This window comes from Pseudorasbora parva, chromosome 18 (assembly GCF_024679245.1).
Source record: "Pseudorasbora parva isolate DD20220531a chromosome 18, ASM2467924v1, whole genome shotgun sequence".
Lineage (NCBI taxonomy): Eukaryota > Metazoa > Chordata > Actinopteri > Cypriniformes > Gobionidae > Pseudorasbora > Pseudorasbora parva.
The window spans coordinates 9,266,822-9,288,261 of NC_090189.1; the positions used below are offsets into that span (position 1 = coordinate 9,266,822).

Sequence of the window (21,440 nt, forward strand, 5' to 3'; positions counted from 1 at the left end):
CTATTTAGTTTCATATTTATGTTTAAATAATAGCCCATAATGTAATTTATTATTATTATTATTATTATTAATTATTTTAATTAGGGATGCATCAAATATTTGGCCGAAAATGGACCATGTGCATTCTCGGTGCATTCTTGGCCGAAAGACTTTCATCACCGAAACAATATGTCCGAAATGTGATGATGCAAACAGAAACCGCGACCTGCGTCCTGGTCTAAAGATGTGGTTCATCTTACATATGAAGACGCATCTATGGGTTGTAACTTGAAAATAATACTTTGTTTATGTTTCTCGTGATGGATACACGCACAGGCTCCTCAGTGATACACTAACACCAGCGATTATAAAAGAAAAACGTGGGCAAAACGGTCTCTCTTTATAAACTTTGTTCAATGCATGCGAGTGCTGCCTTAGGTTCGAATATGGACAGTCATTTTCACCATAATCACCCGCGTGTAGTGCCAGAAGACGCGAATGAGAACATCTGTCTCTGTGCACTCTTCCGAAAGAGCGCAGTCTCACAGCGCGCAAATATAGAGTTCTCTTTCAAGTCTTGCGTTTGAACGGACAAACTCACAAAAAAGTAGCCTATGTCAACATGTCCATCTTGATGAGTCTTTAGTAATATTGTTATCTACTTTTTTGGCCTTCAGAACATCTTAAAATGCACATATGTAGATCCCAGAAATCTAAATTTTCTCGGGGGAGCCCCCAACCCCCCTAAATAACTCACATTTGGAATCTTTGTGATTATAAAAGAGTGTCTTTTTTACGATTAAGGGATGTAGGCCCTACGGTGACACAGAATAAGCCATTAATATTTGATTTGTAAATAATAATAAACAACCGATATCCTGATATATAAATGAAACCTAAACCTAAAGTGTTACATGCTAGGTTAGGGGGGGCCTAATAGCCTGCACTGGGGCCCATCATTAGTTACGCCACTCAATGGGAGATTATTTATAATAACAACAACATTTTTAAAGGATATTTCTACTGTTGTATTTTTGGGGGGTTACGAATCAAATATTTGCCTTTTAAAGTGCTACTTTCCTTTCTGCCTGCAATTACAGGAGGGGTTTGTACACTTTTATGTTTCCCAACTTCAATATTTGTGTAATAATAAACAGATGATTTAAACAGATGATAAACTGATGATTTTGTTTATTTATTTGCTGTTTGTGATTCTATACATTTTGTACCACGTCACTATAGGCTACTGTTACTATTATGTTGGTGGGATGGACGTTGATTCATAGCGGCGAAAATGTCCCCCCCAATGTCAAAGTCGCTCCTACGCCCCTGAGCCGAGGACAGAACCAAACATTCAAACATAGCCTGGTTACACTTTAGATCTGTGATAGTCCACTTTTATTTTAGATTTTGTCTTCCAAAGATTATAATAATAATATTTATGTCTAGCCCAACTTAATTCCCTTTGCAGCAGTAGCCTACGCTGTCATTTCTCCATAAAACTCAAACGTAATGACAGAATCCGCACGAGCAGTGATTGTTGTAAAATACAGTCTAGCCACTGCTGGTAAATTGTGGGACGCGTTTAATAATAAAAAGAGCGATTAAAAGCAGAAAAATGTCCGCAAGAGATTGTTCCCAAGTCGACGCGCGCTCTGAAACAGCCGCTACGAGACGAGCAAATTAGACTTTCGGTTTCACACTCGCGTCTAAACGATCAAATGTACACAAACATCTGTGTCAAAATGACCGGCTTGGAGAGTCTCTTAAACACTACACAGTTTGTGTCTAAAATGGACGTAGATATTATGGATATAATCAAGAGAAAATATAGTCCATCTGCCTATTATCAGTCGCCTATAGATCTGCACATCTGTCTTAAAGAGGCAGCGGTGTAAATAAACATGCTGACGAAATACTGCGAATTAAACAACCAAATGCAAAGAGAGAAAATCACTCACAGCTCTTGAATGAATAACTTTAGCTTTAATAAGCATTAATTTGGCTATTTATGATGAACAGTGTTATTTTACATTTGATTAGTAGAATTCTTCCTGAAATGAAAGCACTGCATGTGTAGGCTGTGTGTGTGTGTGTGTATATATATATATATATATATATATATATATATATATATATATATATATATATATATATATATATATATATATATATATATATATATATATATATATATATATATATATAAAATCTCAAAAAGTACCGATAAGAATACCGTTAAGGTACCGGACCGATAAGCAGTATCGGTAAGAGTAGTAATACCGTTAAAACCTTAACGATACCCATCCCTACTCAGGACAGGTAAAATGTCACTTTGCTGTACATTTTTGAGTGATGATCAACATCATTATGTCTGTGTACATTTAAATAAAATGACACTTTTTCTTGCGTTCAGAAATTAGTGATTTGTTGTTGCCTTTTTACTGTGCCGGTAGTTTAGTTAAATTTTTTTTCTAATATTTCAATCTTGGCAACTGTGGTTGTGAGGAAGGTTTATTATAGTGAACTAAAACTAAAAACATACAAAATATTTGTGTTACTTATAAACATTAACTGAAATAAAATATAAAAACACAAAGCATTTTATTTCAGCTAGTTTCCAAGGTATTAAAATGACTTAAAACTATAAGAAAACTAATGGAAATTACAAAAACATAAATACTGAGATAAATATAAAAATAATGTCAAAATGCTGAAAATGTATCGTGTGTGAGAGTATGCGCATATTTACCATCCCAGGCATCAAACATGTCTGTGATGAAATAGTCGATAAATGAGATCTGGGATTTAGGAATGCTGCAGGTATTCCGGTCAAACACTGGCATGACAACCGGCAAACCTTGTCTTTTCTCCTCATCAGTCTAGGGAAAGAGGGAGATTACAAACACAGAAGTGGAGACTTCAATACTTTACCAGTCAAAAGTTTGGACACATTACTATTTTTAATGTTTTTGAAAGAAGTCTCTCCTGCTCATTAAGCCTGCATTCGTTTGTTCAAAAATACAGAAAAACTGTAATATTGTGAAAAATTATAACAATTTCAAATACTGTTTTTCTATTTTAATATACTATAAAATAATGTATTTCTGTGATCAAAGCTGAATTTTCAGCATCATTGTCACTGTCACATGATCCTTCAGAAATCATTCTAATATGATTATTTGATACTGCGTTATTATCAATGCTGTAAACATTTATGCTGCTTAATATATATTTTTAAACCTATGCCCCAAACTGAACGGTAGAGTAAAGCGTTAAAAAAGATTTCTAAAAATAAATGCTATTCTTTTTTAACTTTTTATTTATCAATAATCCGGAAAAAAGTATTAGGTTATAAAATAAATAAATAAACTGATTCCAACATTGATAATAAATCATCCTTTTAGAATAATTTTCTGAAGGTGACACTGAAGACTGGAGTAATGATGCTGAAAATTCAGCTTTGATCACAGTAATAAATTATATTTTAAAGTATATTAAAACAGAAAACAATTATTTTAAATTGTAGTATTTCAATATATATCCTGCATATGATTTGATGCAGGAATATTTTGTAATATAAAATGTTTTATTTATTCCTGTGATCAAAGCTGAATTTTATCATTACTCCAGTTTTCAGTGGCACATGATTTTTCAAAAATCATTCTAATATGATTGATAATTTCTTTAACAAAAAATAATGTTGAAAACAGTTGTGCGGTTTAATCCTTTTGTGGAAACCATAATGCTTTTTTTTCAGGATTCTTTAATGAATAGAAAGTCCTGCCCTACAATATTTACTACTGAATACTCTGGTTTCAATTAGAAATACATTGTGTTATGGAATTTAAATGACAATTAAAATCGGAAAAACATTATAAGCATGTGCATGAGGGAACACTGATGCATATGCTGAATGTGTTTACCTGAGCAAAGTATTCCTCTGAAATGCGACCAGCCCATTCAATGCAGAGCTCCAGAGGTCTGCAGGGATTGGCCACGTCGGCACATTTAATCAGCATCCGTTTAATTAACAGACGATTCTCAGGAGAGTTGCGAATACTGGCCTGTCCCTCACAATCACTGCCTTCACTCTGTTTCCCAAGCAGATCAGCAGTGTTTAGATTTCACTCTTACATACGTACAAGTATGGTAAAAATATTGTGATTCTTACATTGGAGCTCGTCTCCTCAATGGCACTCATGGGTTTGTTGATGCTGTTTACGAACTTATTGACATGTTCAAAGTGTCGAGTCATTTCTGTTGCCAACACCATGTCAATAATGGCCTGCCGTAGGGTCCGAAACTGAGTCCTGAATATTGAGAGGTTGAGTGAGTTAAGTACTGTACCAATATGAGTTATGCAAAATTGTTAAGCAGACACTGATACCTTTCCATGTTTTTGAAGATGTTGCACTTGCTGTCTCGTACAGTAAGCTGGAACGCAAGAGCGGCGTGGTGACTCTCCAGGACGGCTGTGTCGTTGTACAGAATCGCCAGCTCACTACCTGCATTGCACAGGAATGAGTTGGTACGGCCCGGGTGATCAACGTCATGAACTGTGGCTGCCAATAGCGCTGCAACTTCATCTAACTGGTCAAGACTGCCCTGAAAACACAGCAGAGACACAGCTGGTGTAAACATGTTTCAAAAGTAACCCAAAATGGAGGAACCCATGGCTATCGATCCAGAATCAGATTCGGGGGCTGAAATAAATTGAACATGAGAAACAGCAACATCAGGACGTCCGTCTCTGTGGTATGTACTGTATTTAGTGGCCTGTCAACATTCGTGTGTCTTTACTCGCAGTTTATGAGGACATGATTCGGGTTATGGACTATGTGACTAAACCTTAGCAGTAGCAAGCAAAACGGTTTTGCACATCAGACTAGTGTAACGTTATACACAGAACAACAATGGAGTAACCGTTAGCGCATTTGAATGACGAAGCACGCGATCGTGTCGTTTACTGATGTTTACTCACGCGACGATAGCCAACAGCATAGACATTTGAGTTTTACTCACCGGCTGCTTCCAAAGCAGGACCGAACCTTTATCGCTGGGACCGCTCCGTCAAAAACACACTTCTTTGGTATGATTTGATGAAGTCCTGTGACAGCAGTGACCGTGGAAATCCACTTCGCGACACGACTGAAGCGATGTTGTGAAGCTTCCCATCATTTTTGCGTTCAAATCGGTTCAAATGCAGCGCTGTCTTCCCGGAATGCTGTGCTGAAGCGTTGAAGTCGCTCGATGTCACCCATAGGAATAAAGTAGAGCGCGGCGCGCGACTATAACCGACATAAGTGTTCATCGACGACTGGATCTGCAGCTGAGCGAGTGTTTATGGGCGTGCTCAGTATGCATGAGACAGCATTTCACCCCCCCCCCCCAAGATTAAATTACCATTAAGTATTACAAATTTATGTTAAATATTAATATAAAAAATATATTTCAAGCACTTAAATACTTTTCTTTAAAAAAAAAATACTATTCTAATTTTCATTAAAATCTGATTTCAGCAGTTTTATACGCGATCTGAATCTTGAATCAATACGCTGATTCATAACCGTTTGAATCTTTATTTGAGGTTTGAAAACAAACCCGGAAGAGAAGACAATGCTGAATAAAGTCGCAGTTTTTGTTATTTTTGGACCAAAATGTATTCGATGCTTCAAGAGATTCTAACTAACTAACTGATGTCACATTTGGACTACTGTGATGTTTTTATTCCCTTTCTGGACATGGACAGTATAGTGTGCATACACTTCCATACACTCTCAGACTAAATATAAAATATCTTAAACTGTGTTCTGGAGATGAACGGAGGTCTTAGGGGTGTGGAACGGCATTAGGGTGAGTCATTAATGACATCAATTTCATTTTTGGGAGAACTAACCCTTTAATACGTAATAGAATTTAATATATTTTTAGAAATGTACAAAAATGTATTTGAATAATCAATTAATATACAGTTTTGCATATAATAATATTATTTAGAAAACTATGAAGATTAGTTATTTAGAAAAAGTCACTATTTAACAATTCAGTCTGGATAATTTTGATAAAATTCAGATTCATTCCAGTTTATATTTTATTTGGCTACTTTAACAGTATGCCACAACTTTAATTTTTAAAAATAAATTATACATTTATTTATAAGGGCATTTAAAAAAAATAATTTAATGCATTTCTTTTGTTATTTTTTTTAAAGAAATGTAAAACAATGTACAATATACTCTTGAATGATTGATAATCAGGCCTGATGAATGCTTGAAGTTAACAAAATTCTTACTAAATTGTCAGTTAAGGCACTTCTAGAAGGATCTCTTTCTCTTTTTTTAAAAGGATACTACTTTTGATCAAAGTGTAAATTGAGACATCATAATACCAATTGCCTGATTCTGATTGGTTGTCAGGATTACCTTTACTCTTTCCTTGCGCAGGAAGTATGCTGTGGCGTGCAGAACGTCTGCGGCGTGTGTTGAGTTGTGGTAGGAGTTAGAGGCGTGGTAATTAGCCTCGATCACCTGCAGCCACGAACGCAGTGTGGCCTCTGGGCAGTTCAGGAACTCACACACGCCAAAAGCAGAGAAGATCTTCAGACCCAGGTATGATAGCGGCCTGCATGTGCACACACAACACTATCACTCAGAACTTTTCGCATTAAAAATAAAGTTCTACACAAAAAATAAACAGGACAATGATCTAACTTTATGGTACCTCTTGTGTGTAACTGCTTCCAGCTCCAGGATATTGAATTCCCAACGTTCCTCCTCGTTGAGCAGCTCTGCGATGGATGGCGGGATGTCGTTTAATGGTACAGGTACTGCCAGCTGACTCTGACTCATATCTTAGGGGTCAAAGGTTCAAGGTCAAGATGGAATATGGCAGAATGACACATAATTCAGACTTTGATCTAACATAGATGTTTATATAATATACACCGATCAGGCAAAACATTATGACCTAATATTGTGTTGGTCCTCTTTTGCTGTTAAAACAGCCCTGACCCGACAAGGCATGGACTCTGTTAGACCCTTGATGGTGTGCTGTGGTATCTGGCATCAAGATGTTAGCTGCAGATCCTTTAAGTCCTGTAAGGTGCAAGGTGGGGCCTCCGTGTATCGGACTTGTTTGATCAGCACATCCTACAGGTGCTCGATTGGATTGAGATCTGGGGAATTTGGAGACCAAGTCAACACCTCAAACTTGTTGCACTCCTGAAACCATTTTTTGCTTTGTGGCAGGGCGCATTATCCTGCTGAAAGAGGTCACAGCCACCAGGGAATACCGTTTCCATGAATCCATGGTGTAGATGGTCTGCAACAATGCTTAGGTAGGTGGTACGTGTCAAAGTAACATCCACATGGATGGCAGGACCCAAGGTTCCCTAGCAAAACATGGTCCAAAGCATCACACTGCCTCTGCCGGCTTGCCTTCTTCGCATAGTGCATACTAGTGCCATGTGTTCCCCAGGTAGGTGACACACACACCCGGCCATCTACGTGCTATATATATATAAAAAAAGAAAAAGTGATTCATCATACCAGGCTCAGCTACAGTAGAGCTACAGTTGAGCTACAGTAGCTCGTCTGTTTGATCGGACAACAAGGGCCAGCCTTCGCTCCCTAAGTGCATCAATGAGCGTTGGCCGCCACTGACCGTTTCGCTGGTTCACCACTGTTCCTTCCTTGGAGCACTTTTGATAGATCCTGACCACTGCAGACCAGGAACACCCCAAAAGAGCTGCAGTTTTGGAGATGCTCTGACCCAGTTGTCTAGCCATCACAATTTGGCCCTTGACAAAATAGATCAAATCCTTACACTTGTCCATTTTTCTGCTTCTAACACATCAACTTTGATGACAAAATGTTCACTTGCTGCCCAATATATTCCACCCACTAACAGGTGCCGTGATGAAGAGATAATCAGTGTTATTCACTTCACCTGTCATAATGTTATGCCTGTTCTGTGTGTGCACGTATATATATATATATATATATATATATATATATATATATATATATATATATATATATATATATTTTTTTTTTTTTTTTGTTTGTTTTTTGTTTGTTTTGTTATATCAAGTAATATAATAAAACTCTCAACTGTTAGCCTGAATATTATATCCTATGATGCTATACAATTGATATGCTGCAATAAGGTAAGTAGTGTGAAGTTGTAATTTATTCTGTCTTTAATTATACTTTATTATTAAAGCTAGTTAACAACATCCACATTTTCATCCAATCTGTATAATAATAATCATTTTCAGGGGTAGAACATACTCTGTAATGCACTTTTGGAGAAGACATATTCATTCCCAGAGAGCCTTCTGAGTCCGTCCTGTATTGAAGAAAAATACACATCAATATATCTGACTGAAATGAAAGAGAAAAAGACTTGAGGAAGCCAAAATACTGTTTCCAGCCAACATAATCATAACAATACACTTAAGCACAGCACTACCACGCAACCCATAACTCACTCGCGTTTGCATGCTCTCATGAGAAAAGCCATTTATCAGGCCTGGAGGATATTAAATGGAGAAAACAGATCCAGATTCAAATAGACTCATCCTGTACTTAAAACAAACTCTGTCTGAGATGTTACAGGCGTAGGATAATACAACTGTATATTCATAAATATGACACACACATCCCGTCTGTAATGTTCACAGGCTTCGAGCTGCACTCTCTCAACTCCTTTGACCTCTCCCTTAAAAGGTCACCTACCAAAAAGGTCATTTAAACTCTTGAGATTTGTGCATCGCATCCGCTTGACCGTCATGCAACAGAGAAAAGTGACAATTACAAAAGAAAGCGACCTGAATCTGTCTTGTAGATTCACCTTTTAGATTATACCTCACCCTTTTCCCCTTCTCATACTTATTCCATGTGCAACTGAGAGTGACAAACAGTTTTGTTTGTTGTGTTGGGATTTTTTTGTTTTTGTGTAAAATCAATAAACAGAGCTGCAAATGTTATTTTCTGATATATTTACATTTTGGTAATAATAATATGAGGTGATTTACTAACGTTTGTGATTGTCAATTTACTGGTATTTGTGCTAATAATTTACTTCCCACCCAAAAAACCCTCTTTTAGACACTAATCTGTACTGTTCTTGGTTATTGTGTTGGTTGATGGAGTGGTGCACGTATGACATTACTTTGCAGGACAAATGTGGAAGCAAGAAGCATTTTAGCTCTTCTGGTTTCCTTGTCCCAAAGTCAGTTGGGTTTTGGTTAAATGGCTGAAATAAGATTTGTGGTGAACACAAGCTCAAGACACTTATTCTACGACATTATTTTTTATTTTTTTTGAAGCCGTTACGTGTCCTGAAAAAGGGCGGTTGCTAACAAGTGGTTAAATGGGACTACAGAGGCTGTCAAGGTGATTAAAAGTAAGGCCATAAAGGTAAGCTCAGTCCATTTTTACAGCCTCGTTATGCTCATAATTGTGCTTTTATAAACTATTCCAACTCAAATGTTCTGTTTTTAGGTAAAAACTTAAAAGTGTGTCGGAAGCTTAGCCATGTTGACATTTAAATCGAGCGACTGGTGTAGTCCGTTTAGCTTTTAACTTCTGCTGACTACATTTACACTTTAAAATTAATACAAGTTGTGTTCATTTGTGATAATTACCTTGATGGACAAAACTTTTTTGCATTAGTCCAAAAGCCTATGGGAAAATCCTATTGGGTTTTTCCCGAGGGAACCTGCTGATTGGCCTACAAAGATGTCATAACTGCACCACTCTATATGGAAACGATTCGAATGCATCTGTGTTCTTTAATATATAATTGATCTGTAGATCATTTGCAGAACTACTCCCATTCTGCACCTTTTTGGGAATAGCGCGCTCGCACTTATTTGCCCTGTTTAGTATATTTGGCCCTGAAAGTTAAGCAGTTTTGAAAGTATAAACAAAATTACAATTTTTAAAAGTAGATATATTCAATGCCATCTTTCAGATAATAGTTAATAAACATTCCTACATAATAATAAAAATAATTATACTGTTTTACTCCATCTGCAACATGTTACTTGTTTTTCTCTGCACTGATTTCCCATGATTTTCCCATTACTTTTCCAGTTGTGATCACTATATAAGGATTTTAAAAAATCTTTGCATATTTCATAACTGAAACGGAGCTGCGCAATTACAATTAAAGATGCCACAATTACAGATGTCACAATTATGTAATCGTTCAAAGGCACAATTGCAAAAAAAAAGTCCTCTTACAATATTCTGTGCTTAAGATGTGTTTATTTTTCTTTCTACAGTTTATCTTAAAGTCTCTACCCGCCATTATTTTAATTTTAGCTTAAGTATACTTTTATAATACCATGCATATTTTTTACTCGCCCTATAACTGAGCATAATTAGACATTTCAATTAACTTTTACATTTATTTCCATGTTTTTTTCCTGACCTGATACCTTTTCAAGGACTGTGGGAACTCTGCCAAATAACAATCCTCGAACTCATGTCTGTAGCCAAAAAGTAAACCGTTAAAACTTCTTGGTATTTGTATCCAGCTTTATCAGGAGGGCTGATAATTTGAGCTTCACTGTTCATTGATATTCTGCTCAACTGAAATCACCAACTCTCAAATCAGTGACTTCTGTTCTGCCTGTCCCTGCAAATCTCTGCCCGTGTGAAGACTCCTTTAGTCTAACAACTCTTTTGTTGTCTAAAAGTGGAATACTTTCAAAGGGGGAGACATAGAGATGGCAGACAGTGAGACTGCAGTGTAAACAAACGCAGCACTGTCGTCACAGACTGCTGGCTAACTGTGAAACACCCCGTGCCAGGCAGCATGGAGCTCAATATATCTGTGCCACAAAAACAAGAGCATTCAGATCTAATGACTGCCATTGACTTACAATCACACACTGTAAGAACTGTTTCCTGGCAGAGCAAGTCTGAATATCTCCCGTAATTATGATTCCCAGCTGAAAAAATCTGCTCTAGTTTTTATTTGCGTAAAGGAAATCAGTCTGTGGAATTTCTCGGCTATTTAATATTGATCTGTACTGAATGAGTTTTAAGCAGTATTTCATGTGGTTTGAGATGACTTGTAGTCTGGTGTGCCATTTAGTTCCGAACAGGAGTCTTGCTCTTTTGAAATAAAAATATAAAAATATAGTTATAAAATAAAATAAAATATCTTTAAGAATAAAAGGTGGATCCTAGTAATGGAGAATGTAACAGACATGCCAAATAACCACTGAACCTTCACTTACACTCATAAGCCCCCCCACCAGGTCATTGGTGTGAGGGTCGTCTTCTTTGGAGGCCAGCTGGGGGGAGTAGAGTTCGGTGGTCCGCAAAATCTCCAGAACACGATCCAGAGCTTCCGCTACTGTGACGGGACTGCTCTCCTGTGCTGCGTTAATGATATTTATCACCTACAAAGGCGACAAAATACAGGCAGACTGAAGACAGAGGGTGAGACAACAACAAACCACTAATCAAAGGATTAGATCCATAAATATCTCTGTAAAGAATTTCCCCTTTTGACATCTGTTTTGCTTCCATTGTCACAAACAAATCCTGAGCCATGACCAAGTAATCGTAAATATACAGCCGCAGACAGACAAAGGTAGTCAGCGTGAAATCCAAGGGTTAAAATTGAAATAAATCCATAACTGCTATTTTTTTTACTAGAAACATGTAAGTTTGTAAACACTGAATGTTAGCTTTACAAAGGCTTGTTTGGAAGTTTGAAAAGTAAAAAAAACAGATAGATAGATAGATAGATAGATAGATAGATAGATAGATAGATAGATAGATAGATAGATAGATAGATAGATAGATAGATAGATAGATAGATAGATAGATAGATAGATAGATAGATAGATAGATAGATAGATAGATAGATAGATGATATACAGAGAGAGATAGACATACATCAACAGATAGATAGATAGATAGATAGATAGATAGATAGATAGATAGATAGATAGATAGATAGATAGATAGATAGATAGATAGATAGATAGATAGATAGATAGATAGATAGATAGATAGATCAAAAGAAAGATAGATAGATAGATAGATAGATAGATAGATAGATAGATAGATAGATAGATATACAGAGAGAGATAGACAGACATCAACAGATAGATAGATAGATAGATAGATAGATAGATAGATAGATAGATAGATAGATAGATAGATAGATAGATAGATAGATAGATAGATAGATAGATAGATAGATAGATAGATAGATAGATAGATAGATAGATAGATAGATAGATAGACAGACATCAACAGATAGATAGATAGATAGATAGATAGATAGATAGATAGATAGATAGATAGATAGATAGATAGATAGATAGATAGATAGATAGATAGATAGATAGATAGATAGATAGATAGATCAAAAGATAGATCAAAAGATAGATAGATAGATCAATAGAAAGATAGATAGATATACAGAGAGAGATAGACAGACATCAACAGATGATAGATAGATAGATAGATAGATAGATAGATAGATAGATAGATAAACAGACAGAGATATAAATACAGACACATATCGACAGACAGACAGATAGACAGACAGATCAACAGACAGATAGATAGACAGACAGACAGATAGACAGACAGACAAGACAGACAACTCATTTTCCTGAATTTATGTGAATTGCTATTCAATCAAGGTCAAATTTAACAGCTATTGCTTATAGTTTTTATGTATTACTTCTTGACAGATGATTCTGTATTGATGAATATAATTTTCCATAAAGGACAGAGTGTTTCCGAGTTATCGTTAGTTATGCAAACTTTTTGTTTCCAGGTGTTTATAATAATGCAGGTATACCTTAGTGATCGGAGCCTCAATAGTCATGGAGTGGATTCGGGCCATAGAGGAATATCTGCGATTCTGTAGACTGGGAGCTAAAAGAGAGGAAGAGAGAGAATAAAAAAAAAAAGCTCTTGAAATAGCTCTGTCTGCGTCAGAGTGCACTGAGACTGTGGGTGTGCTGATGCCATCAAACTACGTCACAAAAAGCCCCTCTTATCTAGAGCTCTCTCTCTCTCTCTCTCTCTCTCTCTCTCTTTCTCTCTCTCTCTCTCACACACACACACACACACACACACCTAATTTTCCTAGCTTTTCTCCCTATTTCTCTTCATAATTATTTCTGAACTGCTTTCCCTCACTGATTGTGTATTCTGATGAAACACATCCTCTCTTTCTCTTACCATCACTGCTGTGAGAGCTGATGGATCTGACGTCCACAGACTCTTTCCTCCTGTCCTTGTGACGCAAGGAATTGCACTCTGGATAAAGACAAAAGAGGAATGAGTGCACACGTAGATAAAGACGCAACTACATTAATCATCTCTTACACGGCCACCCAGCATTACTATTTTTTTTATCATCATCATCATCATCATGATCAACATCATCACAAGCACAGCAATGACATCATGAAGCAACGGAGTCAAATCACACACATTCCTAATAAAAGTAATAAAAAAAAAAGACTAGATGCTCAAATATGTTTAACGAAAAAGCTGTTGATATGATACTGGCAGGGCTTTGTTAAGTTTTTTTTTGTTGCATTGCTATACAGTTGATAAGGTCTTCTACAAGGCTGCAGGGTGTCACCAAGTGGTTGCTATGGTACTCTGGATGGTTGCTAGGTAAATGCTTACTCTGATATTTCGGTATGCTGAAATCCACAAAACAAAAATTGTATGTCTGATTGCTAGGAAAGATTTGAGGCATTAATTATGTCCACAATGACAACGGCATGGGACTAGTTACACACACAGTTAAATGATAAATGGTTAGTGGTTGCTCAAACCATTAGTTAACTATATTATTATTATATACTATATATCTATGTCATTATTCACAAACAAGATAGTCAAAATGCTTAGTCATGTTGTCAATATAACAGTGTAGTCAGTCCGTATTTTCAGATGTAAAATATGGCTACAATTATGGATATGATTATGGATATGATTGTCAAAATGCAAAATACAGCACTTTATCTTTATGGCATATATACATTTCAACAGCACATATTCACACATTACTCTGTGTATTATTCTATGTATTAAATATTAATAAATTATACTGTGAGTATCAAAATTGCTCTTGATAATATATCAGATAACTTTGATAGAAAGGATATGTAATGGTTTACAATCAACCAATCAGCCTGCCGTCAGCTGTTAAATTTAGGTACACAATTAGATAATGCAATTTAAGGTCAACCAATGACCAAGCAATGCTTGATTTTTTCAGTCTGTGGTGTAAAAGGTCACATTAGCAGTTAAAGAAAAAACACTTCAGCAAAACATGCTCAAGTGTCTGAATCATTTTGGTCCCATTAAATTTTTTTATATAAATAATATATAAATAAATCACTATAAATAATTGTTGGTTATAACATGTCATGTTATTTTATTTTGCTATCCTCACTTACATAAATGAATTTTAGTGTCCTGCACAAAGCTAGTTAAAGTGACTTTTACACGCCACAGCTGAAATCCACCCGCAAAATGGTGGGTTGGCCCTGGGTAAGACTGGGAACCATATTTTGATCAACATTACATAAGCAATTGATAATGTAGGAAACAGCCGACAATTGTAGATAATCAATTGCATTAATGTACCAAGCATTTGCAATTTGTTTAAAAGACTAGATGATGTGGAGTTTGAACATGTAGTTTTGAGAATTTCAGTTGTGATTTGAGAAATGCATCAAAGCAACTGAGAAAAACTGTCAAGTAGTATTTACAATAGTAATAGTGATTCCTGCCCTAGAAAACAGCACAAATGATGTGAAATGGTGACTGCAGTTACGGTAATTGTATTGTGTCATGTAACATATACTGACAGGCAAAATATTATGGCTAATTTTACCAGTCTGACAGTCCCAGGGTGCACTGCAGCCATCTGGCTATTCTGCCCCATGACCTCTCTCTCTATCTTTTCTCTCTACTTCTCAATCCAACATTGATCTGTGCATTCTCAATCACACTTTTGTTTGCTTCACATCTTGTCGCACAATCCAAATCTATAAAAACCTGTAATGGGTTCAAGTGGGATAATTAAGCAATAGTGTAAGAGGGATTCAAACACAAACAGTAAGCAAACAAACACAAAGGCAGACGGTCTGGTATTGTACCTGATTGTGAGTGTTCAACACAGCATTTGTCTTCTTTGCTCAACTTATGAACCTGCAAACACAGATCTGATTAGCTCTTTCTCTCCCTCTCTCTACACACACGTTTCAGCTCTCACTGATCTCTTGCAACAACACAACAATGGAAAATTATATAAAGTGACAATTAGAGGGTGATTATCTTTTGTGTGGAATTAAGAGGGTAAGTTTAGAGAGTTTACATGCTATTCCCAGCATCAGACAGGATTGGTTGTTAAAATATTGGTGAGATGATCCCCTTGTTGTCTAAGTGGGTGGTTCTTGGCCAGAACAAGCTACAGTATGCCATGGGGTTGTTACATTTACCAACATTTTAGTACCAATACCAGTCAATACTTGATACTAATTTCAATACTATCACTAAAACAAAAATGCTACTAAAAACTCTTATTTAAAAAAAGTTAAATATTAAAATATATTAAATAAGAATAAATAATATTTAATTAAATCTAAATATTGTTAAATGTAATTAAATATAAATACACTACCATTCAAAAGCATTAAGAACTTTTATTCAGCAAGGATGCTTTAAAATGAGAGCAAAGACATTTATCATTTAAATTAAATAATTACATTCAATCAGATACATCAGAATTTTAGTCCCAGTTTCCACAAAAAGATGAAGCAGCACAACATTAAACATTGATGGTAAATGTTTCTTGAGAAGCATTTAAAATACAAAACTGTTTCAATAGTTTACAATATTACTGTTTCACTTCATTTTAGCCTAGGTGAGCATAAGAGACTTCTTTCAAAAACATTGAGGGCCAGATTTACTAACAGCTTGCACCTGTGCAATCCCTCTTTTGGTGTTAAAAACATTTGTCAGGATTTACTAAAGACGTGCAGTGATGAATTAGCGCTGAAAGGCAGTGGACAGGGTTATTTTTGCGGCTGACCTTTTTGCATATACATTTGTCAGAGTTTCTCTTTTAGGTGCAAAATTTATGGAAAGAGAGTATTTAAATGAATCATTCAAGGTGATTTACAAAGGTTTGCGCTCAACAATTTACTAGTGTTTGCACCAAATGTGTACCGAAAAAAAGCCTGTCTTAAACCAGACGCTAACAGGTAGAAAATTGTTGGTCATTATGGAAATGATCCAGCTGCATCTGTGTTATTTAATTTTTGCATTGTCAGTAGATCACACGTAGAACTGTCCACTCCCATTGGCACTTTTATGGAATCGCGCTCTCACACTAATTTGCTCTGTTTAGTTAATCTGGCCCAAAAAATCTTACTGATCCCCACTCCACTTTTGAATCATATAAATAAAAATAACTTTCACAATAAAAATCACAACTTGAGTTTAATCACACATTGTGTCTGAAAACCAAGCAACTAACAAAATGTCTTGTTGCCCGTTGTTTGTTGTGGCTGATTATGATAGAGACTCAAATCAACATCATTGAACAAAGAGGATTTATTCTCTTGTCACTATGTCTGGTTTGTGCCTGATCAGATATGGGTTAAGCATTTGTTGAGTTCACCTAGATGGAAATCCTGCCAGCGACAATCCATTTAATCCTTTTAACATGATCAAGTTTTGAATGAATGAAACAGGATTTTCAGTCTTAGGTTAGAGATTAGAGAGCACTGACAAAAATGTGATGGTTAGATTTTAGTAAAAGTTACATGCTACTGACAGAAACAGAACATGGCTATATTGCACATACTTTAAAACTTAAACATGTGCAGAAACACACACTCAAAAATAGATGCCATGTAGGTAAGAGGATAGAAGAGCCTAGTTACATCGGCCTGAAGGAAGAGGTCACAAAATCTGATTAACCGAGACCACAGATTTCATGACAAACACCCTCACTGCACCAAACGACAAGATTTACTACATGCCCTCTGATAATCAATTAATGATTTTCCTCTCTGTTAATCCAGCTGAATTTAACAACACAGATTTAATGTCATTCATTTATTTCATGTTTTCCAGTAAAAATTTGTGGGGATGAAAGAAAAATCAAAAGAAGTCTCTTATGCTCACAATGATGTATTTGTTTAAATTAAAAATACAGTAATAATGTGAAATATTAAACAATTTAAAATAACTTTCATTTGAATATGTTTAATATTTATGAAAAAGGTAATTTATTCCTGTGATCAAAGCTGAATTTTCAGCATCATTACTCTAGTTTCAGTGTCACTTGATCCTTCAGAAACCAATCAATAATAATCTGATTCTCTGAAAACAAGCCATATTATTTTTGCTTTTCAAATGAATGTATCTTGTGCTAGGGAAGTTAAGATATGTTTTGTTGTATAACATGACAGACACACTTCCTAAATGCCTCATGAAAGCTACTTAATAAAAGCTTCAACTGACCCAGTTGGATGGCAATTAAGATTTGATTTGATTCTAGTCTAGTCTCCACTGCATTTGGACAGAAACTATAGTTAGTTACCATGGTAGATTTGTGTAAGGCTTGTAACAGACACAGACACGAGTGAGTGTATGAACGGTAATACTAACACCAGTGAGTAAAGCTACAGCTATTTCACACACGCGTCAGTGTGTCTGTTTCTCACAGGCCTTTCTGATCAGCAGCTCTACCTAATGCAATAACTAACAGCAAGGTTTAGACTTGAGCTTGTGGAGGGTTATTAATAACCCCGACGCCCGTCTGGATCTCTGACACTGGCCTGTCAGGATGGATGGTTTAGCGTAGCTAACATTTCTGCCCACTGCCCACTGGAATTGAGCCTTGCACGCTTCAAGTTTTGGTGCTAATTTGGGAGCTCAATTAATAGCTTGGTCATTATTTATTGGATACTTACTGATTAAAAGGAATCTGAATGAAAATATAAACTGGAAAAGCAGATAAGAAATTTACCTGTCTGTGGTTGTCACTGTAAGGCCTCTTGATGGACACAAAATGGCGTATTTTTCTAGAAGGAAACAATTGACTTATTTATTGCAACTGTTTGTACATATCATCTATTAATTCAAATTTAGAACATAAAAAATAATATATAATATTAAATGTTTAATTTATAAAACCAAAAACTAAATATTTAAATAATTTAACTAATCATACAAAATTATTTATTATATATATAAAATAATATATACACCAATCCGGCATAACATTATGACCTATTATAGTGTTGGTCCCCCTTTTGCTGCGAAAACAGCCCTGACCTGAATCCACTAGACCTCTGAAGGTGTGCTGTGGTATCAAGACTTGTTTGTTCAGCACATCCCACAGATGCTTGATTGGATTGAGATTGAGAAATTTGGAAAATAAGTCAACAGCTCAAACTCGTTGTTCAACTACTCCTGATTTTTGCTTTGTGGCAGGGCGCATTATCCTGCTGAAAGGCCACAGCTACCAGGGAATACAGTTTCCATGAAAGGGTGTAGATGGTCTGCAAAAATGCTTAGGTAGGTGGTACGTGTCAAAGTAACATCCACATGGATGGCAGGACCCAAGGTTTCCTAGCAGAACATTGCTCAAAGCATCACACTGCCTCCGCCAGGTTGCCTTCTTCCCATAGTGCATCCTGGTGCCACGTGTTCTCCAGGTAAGCGTACATGGTGTAAAAGAAAGTGTGATTCCTCAGAGCAGGCCCCCTTCTTCCATTGCTCCGTGGTCCAGTTCTGATGCTTTCGGTGGTGGACAAGTGTCAGCATGGGCACCCTGACCTGTCTGTGGCTATGCAGCCCCATAAACAACAAACTGCAATGTGCTGTGTATTCTGACACCTTTCAATCAGAACCTGCTAAATGATTAAATGTAAACCAGCATTTAATTCTTTGGCAATCTGAGCTACAGTAGCTCGTCTGTTTGATCGGACCATGCAGGCCAGCCTTCGCTCCCCACGTGCATCAATGAGCCTCGGCCGCCCTAGACTCTGTTGCTGGATCATCACTGTTCCTTCCTTGGACAACTATTGATAGATACTGACCATGAAAACCGGGAAAACTCCACAAGAGCTGCAGTTTTGGAGATGCTCTGACCTAGTTGTCTAGCCATCACAATTTGGCCCTTATCAAACTCACTCAAATCCTTACACTTGCCCATTTTTCCTGCTTCTAACACATCAACTTTGAGGACAAAATCTTCACTTGCTGCCTAATAAACCCCACACACTAACAGGTGTCGTGATGAAGAGATAGTCAGTGTTATTCACTTCACCATGTTATGCCTGATCGGTGGATATTTACTATCATTATTTATCTAGATTAGAATGTTTTGAATATTCATGTATTACTTAATTACAAAATATAACAATGAATTATATTAAATTAATTATTATATTAAATATTATAAACGCTAATTTAAATTTATATCATTTTATGATCATGTGACTTACCCTCCCTGGCCAATCACAGGAGTAATTCTGACATATTGCTGAATACTGTCCCCTGACTTCCTCCGTGAGAAATAGATCCCCTGCCATTCCTAAGCAAGCAAACACATACATTTTTTTTTAAATCAGCTAATAATTGACTAAATGATAAGTATTTTAAGGCTTATAATAAGTCAAACATGATCTAATATTATGATCCTCATAACTCAATGTGCTATGGCCGGCTGACCTTTCCTTTCTTGATGCAGGTGTTGATGGTTTCCAGCAGGTCAGCGCTGTTCTTGTCACTCTTGGGTAGTTCAGTCAGCTCTTTACCAATCACTTCGCCTCTGTGATAGCCCATCATCTTTTCAAATGCGGGATTTACATACTAAAAAAAAACAGAACAATAATACACGTGAATATCAGCAAGTATATTCCGACAGTGGAATCTGTGTTTTTTGCTTGATAACAGCCTTAAATGTGATGTGCTGTGGTTAAGTCATGTTTTTATCATCTTCATCTTTTATCCAAGGTTAGTCAAGTCAAGTCACCTTTATTTATATAGCGCTTTTTACAATGCCGATTGTTTCAAAGCAGCTTCACAGTGTAAAACAGAAAAATAATGCAACAGAATTCAGGTGAAAACGGGGATGTCATCCAGCTCATTTAAATTATCATATAATGACAATGCGGGCAGATCAGTAATTTAGTTCAAAATGTATTTGAATAATTAGGGTCCCAACTGAGCAAGCCAAGCTAAAGGCGACAGAGTTTAAGGTTAAGAGACAAAGGTTAAGTACTTTTTGTCTTCTAAGAACACTGAGACTGTTATGCAAGCTGATGTACCATCCTGATTAGATTATTCTTACTCTTTATATATTTGTGCCTCTCAGATATAAATCTCACGCTTGCAATTAGTTTAAAATGCAGCAGAATGGCTCCTCAAAGGGAAGTGTAAAAAGTGAACACATTATCTGGTTTTGATCTCGCTTCATTGGTTACCGGTTAAAAATGGAATTGATTTTTTTCCATTTTTCTTTTTGATTTGCTTTAATGTTTTTATAAAAAAATTGTTTGTTTGTTCTTTTCATTGGCCTTTTGTAAAGCACTTTGGTCACTACCAGTTGTTTTTAAATGTACTATATAAATAAAATTGTATTATATACATCAGAGAAAGGTAAAAACGTGTATTATTTTGTATTCTTGTATCCACTCCCCCCCCCCCCCAATGCAATACACATACGAGAAGTCTCTTTATTATTTTCCAATTCAATTATACCTTAAAAATAGCTAAATTCTTGGCATTGCTTCAGAAGTTTTTTTATGGGTCACTGACTTGGACCTGGCACATTTTTGTATAATGATTTAATCATCTTTTAAACTACAACCACACAGAGAAAATATTCATAGGAAATGAATGCTCAGGGGTTTAAATGTACTGCCTTAAAATGCATAAAAGTGAAGAAATTAGGATAGAAATACCCTACTATTGCATAATAATAATCTTGAAAATAATAACAACAAAAATAGAGAAATATATATTTTTTTATAAATTCTAAATATTTAAATACTTAAAATGCTTTAATATTTATAATACTTATATGCATGTTAATATTTGTTTGTTTACAAAAAATAATAATATATTTGAATTGTGTCAAAGTTAAATAAAAGTGGTCTTCTTAAAGGGATACTCCACCGCTTTTTCATATTAAACTATGTTATTCCCTTAACTAAGACGAGTTGACACATGCCTCTCTAATCTCAGTGCGTGCACTTAATCGCTCTGACGCGCGGTGACAATCTGATGCAGTATGATGACATAAAATAAAACGTGGCGCTTTTCTAAGCAGATTAAAAAGGAGAACTATAATGTATGGCGGAATAGCACTTCTGAGAGTACTTCGACTCAGTGCAGTAAAAAGCCCCGGCTGAAAAATCCCTCATTTCT

General features: G+C 36.0%; 1 protein-coding gene across 3 annotated transcripts in view; it reads right to left on the reverse strand.

The window, feature by feature from the left end:
- The window catches only part of pde8b (phosphodiesterase 8B), a 105,555-nt gene that overhangs the window by 14,566 nt on the left and 69,549 nt on the right, over positions 1-21,440 (reverse strand). For all 3 annotated transcript variants that reach the window (XM_067424248.1, XM_067424247.1, XM_067424249.1), the window contains exons 8-21: positions 19,740-19,880; positions 19,514-19,602; positions 18,031-18,085; positions 15,149-15,200; positions 13,209-13,286; positions 12,823-12,899; positions 11,237-11,401; positions 8,274-8,331; positions 6,703-6,832; positions 6,405-6,603; positions 4,370-4,587; positions 4,154-4,292; positions 3,906-4,073; positions 2,732-2,861 (exon numbers count right to left, since the gene is read on the reverse strand). In XM_067424248.1, coding sequence (XP_067280349.1) covers positions 2,732-2,861; positions 3,906-4,073; positions 4,154-4,292; positions 4,370-4,587; positions 6,405-6,603; positions 6,703-6,832; positions 8,274-8,331; positions 11,237-11,401; positions 12,823-12,899; positions 13,209-13,286; positions 15,149-15,200; positions 18,031-18,085; positions 19,514-19,602; positions 19,740-19,880 — 1,699 coding nt within the window. The remainder of the gene's footprint in view (positions 1-2,731; positions 2,862-3,905; positions 4,074-4,153; positions 4,293-4,369; positions 4,588-6,404; positions 6,604-6,702; positions 6,833-8,273; positions 8,332-11,236; positions 11,402-12,822; positions 12,900-13,208; positions 13,287-15,148; positions 15,201-18,030; positions 18,086-19,513; positions 19,603-19,739; positions 19,881-21,440) is intronic.